The sequence below is a fragment of the Aulonocara stuartgranti genome, assembly GCF_965226115.1.
Source record: "Aulonocara stuartgranti genome assembly, chromosome: 23".
NCBI classification, from domain to species: domain Eukaryota; kingdom Metazoa; phylum Chordata; class Actinopteri; order Cichliformes; family Cichlidae; genus Aulonocara; species Aulonocara stuartgranti.
Genome location: NC_138958.1, coordinates 50,676,977 through 50,689,260, shown reverse-complemented (window position 1 = coordinate 50,689,260; position 12,284 = coordinate 50,676,977). Strand labels below are relative to the sequence as shown.

At 42.2% G+C, this 12,284-nt stretch overlaps 2 protein-coding genes across 5 annotated transcripts in view; both read right to left on the bottom strand.

Annotated features, from left to right (window-relative positions):
- Window positions 1-8,152, bottom strand: part of LOC309700781 (neuronal membrane glycoprotein M6-b-like) — a 49,559-nt gene extending 41,407 nt beyond the window's left edge. The window contains exon 1 of the mRNA XM_082524583.1: window positions 8,031-8,152. Coding sequence (XP_082380709.1) covers window positions 8,031-8,034 — 4 coding nt within the window. The 5' untranslated portion in view covers window positions 8,035-8,152. The remainder of the gene's footprint in view (window positions 1-8,030) is intronic.
- A 1,728-nt stretch (window positions 8,153-9,880) lies between these two features.
- LOC309700158 (gem-associated protein 8-like) lies at window positions 9,881-12,284 on the bottom strand. Of its 4 annotated transcripts, none has more exons than XM_082523605.1 (4): window positions 12,069-12,170; window positions 11,853-11,917; window positions 11,319-11,658; window positions 9,881-11,186 (listed from the first exon to the last, which is right to left on the bottom strand). In XM_082523605.1, the coding sequence occupies exons 2-4, from the start codon at window positions 11,853-11,855 to the stop codon at window positions 10,927-10,929; spliced, it is 603 nt and encodes a 200-aa protein (XP_082379731.1). In that variant the 5' UTR covers window positions 11,856-11,917; window positions 12,069-12,170; the 3' UTR covers window positions 9,881-10,926. The 4 variants fall into 4 exon arrangements, with proteins under 4 accessions (XP_082379731.1, XP_082379730.1, XP_082379729.1 ...); XM_082523604.1 differs by lacking the exon at window positions 12,069-12,170 and adding an exon at window positions 12,180-12,284 and having other exon boundaries at window positions 9,884-11,186; XM_082523603.1 differs by having other exon boundaries at window positions 9,906-11,186; window positions 11,319-11,661; window positions 12,069-12,168.

Genomic DNA, 12,284 nt, shown 5'->3' with positions numbered 1-12,284 from the left:
TACGTTGTCATCGTCATCCAAACAACTGCGCGCACACCCAGCCTCGACCTCAACCACGCACAAACAAACATACATATATATATACACACCCCCACCCCACTTCAGACTGCCTGCCTGCATCATATGACCCCCCCCCCCCCCCCCCTTCAAGAGTCATGTGACTGCTGCACCTGTGAACTACTGTACGGAACTGCAGCACACACTGGCAGCAATGTGGGATAAGAGATGCTTCCCATCTACAGTGTGCAGGCGCGCCATGAGTCACTGTGTGGAGGAAATGCAAAGCAGGGTGGGATCATCATCTTCTTCACCATCATCATCACTGCAGAGGTGGGGGAACAGCAGGGGAGGGAGGGGAGGTGAAGCAGAATGGCATCCCCTGCTGTCTGTGGGTCATGTGTATGTATTTTTATGTACTGTCTATTTCTTGCCCGAGTGGGCTCATGAGATCTGATGTGTGACTGTTTGCATGTGCCGGGATTTGAAACGACGCCCGCCTCGCAGCTTTGTGCATCAGTGCGTTGTCAAGGCAACAGGTCCTCTCAACGCCGACTGATTCCGACACATAAAAAGTGGCTGTTGAGCTGAGTTTAAGGAGCCTGAATATGAAAGCAAGTGTGAGGGCTGTGTTTACATATTGGCCTCAGTCAAGGCCGAATCAGTGGGGCGGGTACTAAGCAACAGCTTTCAAAACATTAAAACACACTGTACAAAGAGTAAGATGCCTTCAAACAATAGCAAAATCAATAAAAAGCGTAGTAAGAGAGAAAAACAAATACTACTAGTTCATTTCTTACATTGTTATGGGCAAAATAATGATAGTTTTTAAGACTGTTACTGATATTTGGTGATTCAAAAATCTCCAAAGGCTGATATTTTTTTCTTTTAGACGAATTAAACATGAACAGATTTCCCAAACATTTGTTATCTGTAACTATTTAGGAGTTTTTAAAGTTACAGTGTGTAAAATCTCATCACTAGATGCCAGTAGATTGAAGACAACTGAATTCAGTTTTCTTACCTATTTCAGTTCTATCCCAGCTATGGAGGCTGCAGTAGGACAAACACGTTTTAATTCAATTCAATTCAATTTTATTTATATAGCGCCAAATCACAACATAAGTTGCCTCAAGGCACTTCATAGATACAGAGAAAAACCCAACAATCATATGACCCCCTATGAGCAAGCACTTTGGCAACAGTTTTAGTCAGCCAAGTGAAGACCGTTCCCAATAAGGGCTGCAGCTGATCCATCCATTTATTTTCACTTATCCAGGGACGGGTCACGGGTGCAGCAGCCTAAGTAGAGAAGCCCAGGCTTCCCTCTCCCCGGCCACGTCCTCCAGCTTGTCTGAGGGAACTCCAAGGCGTTCCCAGACCTCTCCGGTGTGTCCTGGGTCTGCCCTCTCAGTGGGTCATGCCTGGAACACCTCACCCAGAATGCGCCCAAACCACCTCAAGTGGCTCCTTTCGATGTGGAGGAGTAGCTGCTCTAGTCTGAGACCCTCCCTGATGGCTAAACTCCTCACCCCATCTCTAAGGGAGAGGCCAGCCAGCCTTCGGAGCAAGCTCATTTCTGCTGCTTGTATGCACAATTTCATTCATTTGGTCACTACCCAGAGCTCATTACCATAGGTGAGGGCAGAGACATAGACCGGTAAATCAAGAGCTTTGCTTTTACACTCAGCTCTCTCTCTCTTTCAGAAAAAGGCGCACACTATATTTGAACATAAAGACAAGACAAAATGAGAGCTCTATAGTGAAAATGAATACAAACAAGTAATTCTAGATGATCTTCTTTTCACAACCACTGGAAGTCAGAATCTCTTGTAAAATGGAAAAGATTCAAGTCATGTGTTCATAGGGGTAGAGTTAAATTCTTTCTTCTTGGTAATGAGCAGTCTGGAGTTAGAACAAGGTAATAATGGCCTCTCATGTGCTTACACATACGCAGTTCTTTCCTCTCTTTTGAGATGTTAAAGGTTGTCAGATAAACACAAACCACTGTACAGCTAGTTTACTAAATGCACTTCAAAGTGAGAGTGGGCCACTTAATCTGTTGGAATCAGGCTCAACACGTTAAACAGTGAAACTGATTGAATCTTAAAAGAAATAGAAAACACTTAAAAGTCATTACAAAGCAGAGACCATCTCTCTCATACTCAGCAGGGAAACCTGGAGGCCATGAATCATGAGGAGTGTAAACCATTCAGCTGTTTGTGAGCTCAGCGAGTGTGATTGCACAGCTGGAGCTCCGATCAAGCACTGCACGATTCAATGAGCAAATCTTTTTGAGGAACTAATTCTCGTCATTTAGGAGACTGTAAAGAAGCGCTTTGTGCATAGTTGCGATGAAGGCTTACAAACAGGTATTTATTAACTCTCAGCAAACCACGTCAACTGTTGTTGTCTTTCTCAAGCTCCACGTGTGATCATCAACAGTCCACCATGCTCTCGGCACCAATCCTCTCACCAGCCCCACAGTACCTCATCAAAGTTCAGCTTTAAAAACTGAGGTCTGCGTTGCTCCAGTCAGTTTAAATCAAACCTCCTCTAAGAGTTTCAAGAGGGAGGGATGTTGTTTTAGGTAGTTGCAGGAGTTAAAAGCATACAAGCTTTTCACCTAACTGTTACAAGCGTCTTCCTTGACTCTGTTGACTGAACAAAAACGACACAAGCCTGAGAACAACATGGCACAGGGAATAACGGCACAATAGAAAGGTGCTTGGAGAGGTGTGACTGGCACTAAAATGTTAGGACTTTCCTCACAGTGTGACAGAAACGCATTGCTACAATAGGTTGCAATAAAATCTGTGACCACACTTACAGCTGTTTTATCCACAGAGTAATTTTGTTGCAGGAGCACAATGTAAAATGAACTTTACTTGTTCCAGTTCATTCAGAAATTTACATTCAATTTTTTTTTTGCCAAGCACATTTTCTTTCATGATTAACTATCGGAATGAATAAAGTTTTCCTTTTTTTAAATATATTTCAGTTGCAGTTTACTCAAAATCATTGCTTCATGAATCATTTTTCAACACTGCAAAAAAAACCAAAGAAGTAATAAAAACATAATATTTTTTCCCCACAACTTTGGTTTATTATTTCAAAATTTTGACTTGCTATCTCAAAAGTCTTAAGAAATCAGTCAAAACTACCAAAAAAGAAAAAAGAAAAAAAAAGAGTTATTAAATTGAAACTTTGAGTTAATAACTCAAAATTGTGACTCACAGATCACAAATGTTCTTGTTCCAGTGGTGGAAACCAGCTTCCATAGTTTGAGGAAGCTGGACTACAAGGAGCAAACCTATGCAGACACAGGAAGCATTTTGCTGTTTCTGAACAGACACTGCAGCCCTGAAGTTCTCTAGACATCATCCAACACAGGTGCAAATGAGAATGCAAATATCCAGCATCGGTAGATCAGATCAGTCGCTTTGACCTGCTAGCTTCCAAGTGCAAATTTCATGTGATGTTGGATTGTGCTGATGTGCAAACAGCACTGGGCACCATATGCAAGTGGGAACCATGTGAGCAGCTTCCTGTGCGCTTAACTAAGGCATTTCCAACTAAGGCATTTCCAGCTGAGGCGTTTCCAGTAGCGCGACTACATCTGAAGTGGGCTATTTCTTGAGTACACATGCACAGCTGAAAATCTGGGAACCCATCAGCTACTCTGCTGACTTAGCCTTTGGGCGTCACGGACAATTTTACGGGGCTTCCTGTGCATTCAGCAAACTACAGTCTTTGGAGATTCCCATATCTGTGCACCAGCCATTGTTTACAAGAGTATATTAAAAAAAGGAAAGCTAAATGACTATCAGGTGGTCACCCTGCTTTTCTCCAGGAAAAAGATTGTTTACCTGCACGCAACTAGCCTGCGTGCAGGTAAACAATCTGCTGAAATGATTGGTGCACATTTTATGCATTTACATATAGTAACTGTTTATAGAGATTACATAGTTGGTTACTTTATTCAGTTTTCTACACAAGCATACCATGCAGTGACTTCATATTTGCAAAGTTAATAAACAGAGATTAAAAAACAAGTATTTGTGGTCTGTTTTGGGGCACAGTCAAGCTGTCATAATGACAGCAGTGCTTTAGTGTCAGTACTCTGCTGTTCTAATCAGCTCAGTGGATCGGTCCACTTTTCTCCCTTTTTGCCAGCTCAGTGATCATTTATTCCTTCAGAATAAAACAGTCCTTGAAAATCTGAAGCCTTTGAAGTCTGTCTGCTCGACGGCTGTGGTGCTCAGTATCCATTCTGCAGATCAGCGCCGAGCAAAATCCACAGGAGAGGATGGAAGAGGACACGAGTTTCCACGCGCAGTCGAGCAGAGACGAACTGCAGCAAAAAAAACGAGAGCACAAAGAGCAGATTCACGAAGGGGGACGCGGAGGGGAGGAGGGGTGGTGGTGGAAAGAATAATGATGAAGACAATGAGCAGGGGGATGATGAGAGGAGCAGATGCAGATGAAAGATGGGATGATGATGCTGACGATGATGGGACTAAAGTAGCAGTTTGGGGGGAAATAACAGGCAAAACTGGAGAGCTGAAAGTAGAGAAGTTTACGACGGCTGCCTGTAGAAAAATGGCTCCTGTTCTCCATTGCAGTAAATCATGTCATTTGGCTACATCCTGTCTGTTCTCAACTTCTCACCAGCCTAAAGGAGATAAACAGACCTGCTGGCTTATTGGAAACAGATGTTATGAATGGGAGAGAGAAAAGCAAAGAAAGAGAGAGGGGGAGATCCAGACGTGGAGGGAATAGGCAGAGAAGTAAGAGGTAGAAACACTTTGAATAAGTGGCCTAATGAGATCAACTTGAACGCTGCTGGTTTCAGGTCAGCCTCCAGTAAAACACAAACAGACGAAACTGCCAGTTTAACAAAAACATGAAACATGCGTCTCTGCAGTTTTTCTGAAATCTGTTTCTCCTCTGAAAAAAAAGACACGTGAACGTGAGCACTAGTCCAGACTGCGCCTTGTCCTCGGTTTGTTTTTTCTTTTCATGCCATGAAGAAGAAGTGTTAGCATGTCAACAGCTATCCCTCTGCACCCATGAATTAATACTGTATACTATAAATACACTGCTTGGTATATAACCTCTGTTCAATATCACAGAGCTCAGTTTATCTTCTTCCTAAAGCAAAGGACCCTAGACTTCAAATATACCAACCTTAGCATGAGGTATATGGGGCTTTGAGCTAAATGTGGAAAAATGTTGCCGTTAATTTCAGCGTGTTTCACTTGACAAACGGTGCCCCATAGAGGTAAGCTGCATTAGATTAGAGAAAATGTTCATTTTGATTTTAGATAATTCTAAATGACTACAGCAACTATAAGTTGGGACTAACCAGTATTGGTGCCATAGTTTCTTGGTGTCAATTTCTAGCAAAAAATTACAATATGTATATATTGGCATACATTATGTAGATGTTTCACTTTAGATACACAAATCTTTGTACACATTATATACAATGTACATATGCAAATCTGTTGATTGTTTAAATGCTTGTCCACTTTGAAGCCTCTTGATTCTGTGTATCACAAAAAAGCAGGATGGTCCTCCCAAGCAAACATAATAGAGCAACATGGTTTATTTACAAGGTTTTTGCCTTAAGCCCCACGCCCCCGGTACCGGGGGAAAAAGGAGGAGATCATGTTAATCACGGGGGGAGAAAGACGTGTGGTATCCACAGAAACCTCTGAATCTCAGCTAAAATGTCATAAAAACAATTTCTACAACCACCAAACACACCGAAAACAAGCCACGATTAAACAAGCAGTCACATAAATGTGCAGAAGGCCGCTGAACAAACAAAGCCAAACAAGAAATTTGCTGCACCAAAAATTGGTCCACCCAAAGGATGGGGTCCCCCGACACAAACAGAGTAACATAGTGTACGCTGTTAAGTGCCAGGAGGATTGCCAGGATTTATACATCGGGGAAACCAAATAACCTCTGGCTAAGAGGATGGTACAACACAGAAGAGCTACCTCATCAGGCCAGGACTCTGCAGTCTATTTACACCTACAGGCCTGTGGACACTCGTTCAATGATGAGGATGTAACATCCTGGACAGGGAGGAACGCTGGTTTGAGCGCGGAGTCAAGGAGGCCATTTACGTGAAAAGGGAAAAACCATCTCTGAATCTAGGAGGGGGCCTAAGGGTACATCTTTGGCCATCTTACATCTTAATGCTGTGATTGCAGACATTTCCCAACTCTCTGTGAATGGTACTCAAGACCATTGATCAGTGGTTGTCGAATTTGCATATTAATGATTAAGGAACTGACCTCCCAGCCCATTGTTCCTTCAGTGGGCTGGTTTCAGTCATTATGCAAATATACTGTTTATAAGATTTGGGGAAACCTGCAGTCAGCTGAGACTGAAGAAGTCACTTGGATGAGTGACGAAACGTTTCTCCCACAAAACGCTACGTCCAGATGAACAGAATCAACTTTTGGAGATGAACAAGAAATTCTTTAGACTTCATGTAACCGGCTAAAGACAGGCTGGTTTGCTTCCAGAGCTTTTACTGACTCCAAACACCAAGTTTCATCATGTTCAGACCAAAATTCACTGAATGAGCCGTTACTGTGATCCTATTGGCTCAAACGATTAAAAAGAAGTGTCAATCATGTAAATTGACCAAAAGAAACCAAAGTTACAGCCCCTCAGAGAATTAAACGCTCCATGCGCACGGCAGAAGAGGGCCAATACTATGTAAATGTGTGGTTAATTCTTCAAAAATGTATATATATATATATATATATATATATATATATATATATATATATATATATATATATATATATTTAAAAAAAATAAATAAAAAAAGCTTTTTTAGGCCTGTTAATAAAATTTATTAATTTCTGCTCTTTAAGTCCTAAAAAATTAAACTGGCAATGTGTCCAGTTGTGTGCCAAAATTGAACATTCATTGTTTTCAGCTAGAAAATAAAACTAAATAGTGTACATGGCATTAGTAATACAACTATGGTGGCCATTTATATCAGTTCTTCCAATTTATGAGTCAAGAGGAGAACATCAAACTGTCTTTGCACAACTACTTACAAAGATATTTCCCTTCCCACTGTTTAAATAAAACCCCTTAATTCTGAACAATTCTTGTATTTCTTTATTTCTCTTCTCATTTCCTGTGCCATACTTTCTGTTTCCTGTTGAAAACAAAGCAAATCTTAATCTCAATGAGATTACCAATCAGATTTGAGCTAATAAAAGAACAACGAGTGTGCAAAAACCCTGGAACAAGCATCCACCTCTACGCAACAACTGTCTTCCGTGTCCAGCCCGTTTAATCCACAGCGGGGAGCGGATCACTCCCTCTTAATCCAATCAACATCGACTCTCACATGAGTAGATAAGGTGGGGAGAGGTAACCGCTGTGTGCTAGCCGAGAGCCAAGGAATGTCACATTTTTACCTTGCAACAGGAGAAATGCATCACGTGATTTGGCGAGGATGGGATTTTTGTACATTTTGAACTTTTATAAAACATCTTTAAAAAGATCTGGAACATGTCCGGATTGTTGGAAGGAAAATTAGTCTAAATCTAAAATGAAATCTACATCCACCCTCTCTCTAAAGGTGTAAAAGCTTTAATCCATGCCCTTTCCACTCACACGCGTGCACCACTGCCAAGACACCAACAGCGTCTTCTGATGGCACAGTGTGACATCAATCAGCAGATACACGACCGCGCAGGAGAGCGCGGGCACGTTGATTTGAAACCATAACTGCCTAATGAGCGTCAGAAGAGTGATCGTGTGACAAAAGGCTGCAAAGATATTCAGAGTGAAACGGTGAAAGTTAACAGACCGAGGCTTCAAAGTGATAATCAGACATGCAAATAAGAATCACACCGACAACACGCAGCTCAACACGGCCAGGACAGATCTCTGCAGCATCCATCACGAAATGAACCCGCTCCCCTGTGCAAGAGTTGAAATGCAAAATAAGCAAAAACAGCAAACATGTAAAAACACAGTTCGCCTACCCATGTTTTCAGCTGTTGTGGAAGCTGGTCCGGACACTGTAAGTGACTGTAAGGTGATGTCCACAGGTTGTCTGGAGAGGTCGGGAAGGAGAGGGGAGGGGGGAGGCAGAATGAAAACAACTGCACGGCCCGTTCTGGAATCAGAGGGGGGAGGAGGAGGGGGGGGGGGGGGGGGGGTGACGTCACCCCGGGGTTAGAAATGGATAAGGCTTCATTAATCCAAACGCACAAGACAAGTGTCCTGGTCAGTTCTTCGCCTAATTATAAGACAGAGGTCCACTTTAACAAAGCGCAGCCCAGCTTTAACTCATTTAAATCTGTTTTACATTTGTTTGTTCGCTCATTGAATATTTATGTATGTGTTTTTTCTTCTTAAATAGCTTATTATTTATTTATTTATTCACTGGCAATAAATAAATAAATTATTCATGAAAATATTTCTTTATTTTTTGCTCATGAAATGATCATATCATCACATCATCATGTCATTTACTTTTCCTGTGACGCCCATAATCACTGACTCATGAGTCATAATAACAATTTTGAATATACAACTTATATGAAAAATATTTCTGAAAAATATTTAATTTTTTCAATATTTATTTGTCAATAAAAATAGTATATTTTTACATGAGCTTGTTTTTATTTATAGTTTTCATTTTTAATTGAATAATAATTGAAAATAATTGAAAAGATTTAATTACCCGATGTTCTCTAATGTGTTCCTGTGACTTTCATAATCATAATGAATTGCAGACAACAAACATGTTATCTTGTTGTATAACATGTTTTTTAAATCATGTATCTATTTATTGATAAATGTGATTTTAAAATTAATTTGCATTTATTTACTCTATTTACTGGCTAATCAGTTGGTTAAAACAACAAGTGTAAGTCATTCCGATGTGTCACCACTTTACAAAGACCTGGACGAAGAACCAAACCTTCATCTTTAGGAAATTGATTACGAGGTTTAGAAGCAACCCAACCCCAACCAAGATACAAGCAACTGCTCCAAAACCAGCACCTTTAAGCTCAAATAAAATCTGCAGTTGCCCACGTAGACGAGCCAAACACCATCTGGAGAAAAGTTTTATAGTTGAGGTGTTTGGTCACAGTTTGCAGTAGTAAAGGTGAAGCTTTCCAACCTAACAACAGTGTATCAGCTGTCATCATGCTCTGGGGCTGTATTGCTGCTACTGGTACTTCTTTAGCACGAAGTCTACCTCCATATTCTCCAACTTCACCTTAAATCAACAGTTAGATGGTTTCAAATGTGGACCCAGTTTGGTGTTCCAACAGGACAATGATCCCAAATATACATCAAAACTGGTTTTGGAATGGAAAAGCAGGCTAACATTGAACTCCGAAAAGCCCTTCTGAAAGCCTCAACCTCAAGCATTCTGAAAATTTGAGGACTATGTTTAAAGGTTGGGTCCATGCTGGGAAACCAAACAAATTAAATGAAGTCTACCAACTCAATGAAGAAGACTGGTCAAATATGTAATTTTTCTATATTTAAATTTAAATTTTATTTATATAGCACTAAATCACAACATCAGTCGCTCAAGGTGCTTAAAAGCTCTTTAGAAGCTCACTGAGGGGGAAAAAGTATCCAGTACTTCACAAAAAGATTAGAGATCCGCTCCCGTTAATCTCGCGACCCATCCGATTTATCTCATGACCCCGCAGAGGGGAATCAGAGGACTGAAATACCAAACGTCCCTTCTGAGCAGCTGAATACAGAGTACTGAAAGTGCTAGCATCACAGTTTCACTTCCTTTTTCTTTTTTGATAAGTAAGAAAAACACAAAATGCCTGCATTTTTTTTTTAGTGTCAACACTTAATAATTAAATCATTACATTTAATGAAAAATAAAACTGCATTTGCATCCACTACCCCACAAATTCAGAAATAAATCTTCCAAGTCTGACACTAAAAGCTTTAATGTATGTTGAGAAAATAAAAATTCTAATTAAACAACCAACCAACCAACTTGAATTACACAGTTTTATTTCTGAGTACAGAAATGTGCTGAAGAGCAGTTATATAATCGGATTTCCATCTCACAGCGATGCCACTAAAAATTACTGAAAGCAAAGGAAGTTTCATGTGGACAGAAAACACTTTATTACAAACAGAAATCATATAAAATACACATCCTCCCGTTTAAAAAAAAAACGGAGCAGCTTGGTGCAAACACAAACAAGATAAAACAGAATAGTCAACACCCCCCCTCCCCAGAGAACTCACACGAGTGGCTTTGAAGCCAGTGAATGTCAGAATCGGAGAACCGCACTTTAGAAGTAGCAACAACAAATCACTCTTGTTGTGTAGGCAGAGGCAGCCATGCAGGAACGCTCCCAAATCTGAACACAGGGAGGGGAGGGAGGGGGAGGACGTGGGGCTGACAATGTTTTTTGTGGTTAAACTAAGTTGACAGGCATAAGAGGAGCTACTGCAGCATGAAACATCACCGAGCCAGAGGGTAAACAAAAAGAGATTAGGAGGAAACACAGGCGCAGGCTGTTTGAATACATTTGCATCACCTGTGGGGGCAAATTTACTGCAACTCTGACCCTCCGCTCACGCTGCTTCTCACTTTTTAGCGCCGAACCAACAGGATGTTTTGGGGGACTAAGTGCTGGTGTTTCATGCCATAAATTAAAAACCAATTTATGCAGTAGGGTAAACCTCGTGTTTCGTACTGCCACAGCCAGAGGTTTTTAATCTGGAGCAGCAGCCGACAGGTCGGGGATGTTCGTGTTTGGCCGAGCAGAAGTTTTGTTTTCTTCCTTGAAATAACTTCAAACCTCCTAAACCCGTTAGTTCTACATCAGCAACTCGCAGAGGGATCAGAGCATGGATCGTCTCCAGATCAAACTGTTTACGGCGTCATAGCTTCAGCGGGATCACGGGCCAGTACTTGGGCTGCTTCAGGTCACAGTTTCTTTCGAAATTGAGTTGCATCGCCGCCTCCATGGCCATGATCTTGGCCGCATCCCCGCCGTACAGCTTCTTCATCTCGGCCGTGCGTCTTTCGCCGGGTCGCTCCAAGGGAGGGGCGACACTGCTCCGCAACGAGAAGCTGTGTAGGTCCTGATCGGCCGGCACGTAGCTGCCCTGCTGCTCCGCCTCCATCTGCTGCTGCTTCTCTGCAAGAACGACAACACGGACCATTTTTGGACACATACCAGACAGGCTCCTCACCTTAGACTAAACATCTGGAGAGGCTGCGCTTTTAAAAATGGACCTTTTAAAGCACCTGCTCCCCTTTGTTTACTTACTGAGCTCCTCCCTGTGTCGCTCAGTCTGGACGAAGTACTGCCGGAGCTCCTCGCTGATCTCCATGTTGCTCACATCGCACTCAATCTCGCTTTCCGAGCTACTTTCCTCTGCATCGTCCTCCTTGTCTTCGCTGTTGCTCTCTGCAGAGCTCCAGTCAGCATAGCGAGGCCGGTCACCGGGCCCCTCCTCCTGGTAGCAGCAGGGGCCGTAGGCAGCCTCCAAGGCCTTTCTGTAGGCGCGCCTGTGCCTCTGATGCCACGCCATGGCCTGCCGATAGTGCTGCCAGTATCGGCTGTACACCGGGCTGGAAAACCAGGACATCACAGTGCTTATGTCCTCCTGCTGATGAGAAAGATGAGCAAAGGTCTTCTCAGCTTGATCATTTGAAAATGTCCTCTCTGACTGATCGCAGTGATTAGCATACAAGAACATGAGCTAAAGAGTGCTCCTGAAAATGCCTCGTCTGTCAGTTGAGGGTAGAATAAGTGGCGTGATCCTACAAAATAAAAGCATTTCTATCTCAGTTTACTCACCATGACTGCAGACAGCTGCAACTTCTGAGACGTTCCTCTTTGTTAATGTTTCGTCATCGGTAAACCTGCAATTTATGAACAAAGTGGTTTACGAAGGCAAACCAGCCAACAGAGAGTAAAGTAAACACCGCAGGTGTTTGAGAAACTCTCATAAACACATTGCGGGTTAGCGAGGCGCGTGCTGACACCTGGCAAACAAAAATGGACGCTACGTACGTCACTTTTCACCCAGCCACACGCCAACAACACACTCCGACTTTTCACATCATTAATGTGTCAGTGTAAGCGTTGTGACCCGATAAATGCCTCACATTATCAAACTCTTACCTCTGTGGAGCCAGCTACTTTAGCATCTCATCTTACTTCCTCGGAGAAAATTTCCCAGCAGCCTTTGAGTCCCTGCACAATAACTGCTGGCTATTTGGCGCCACC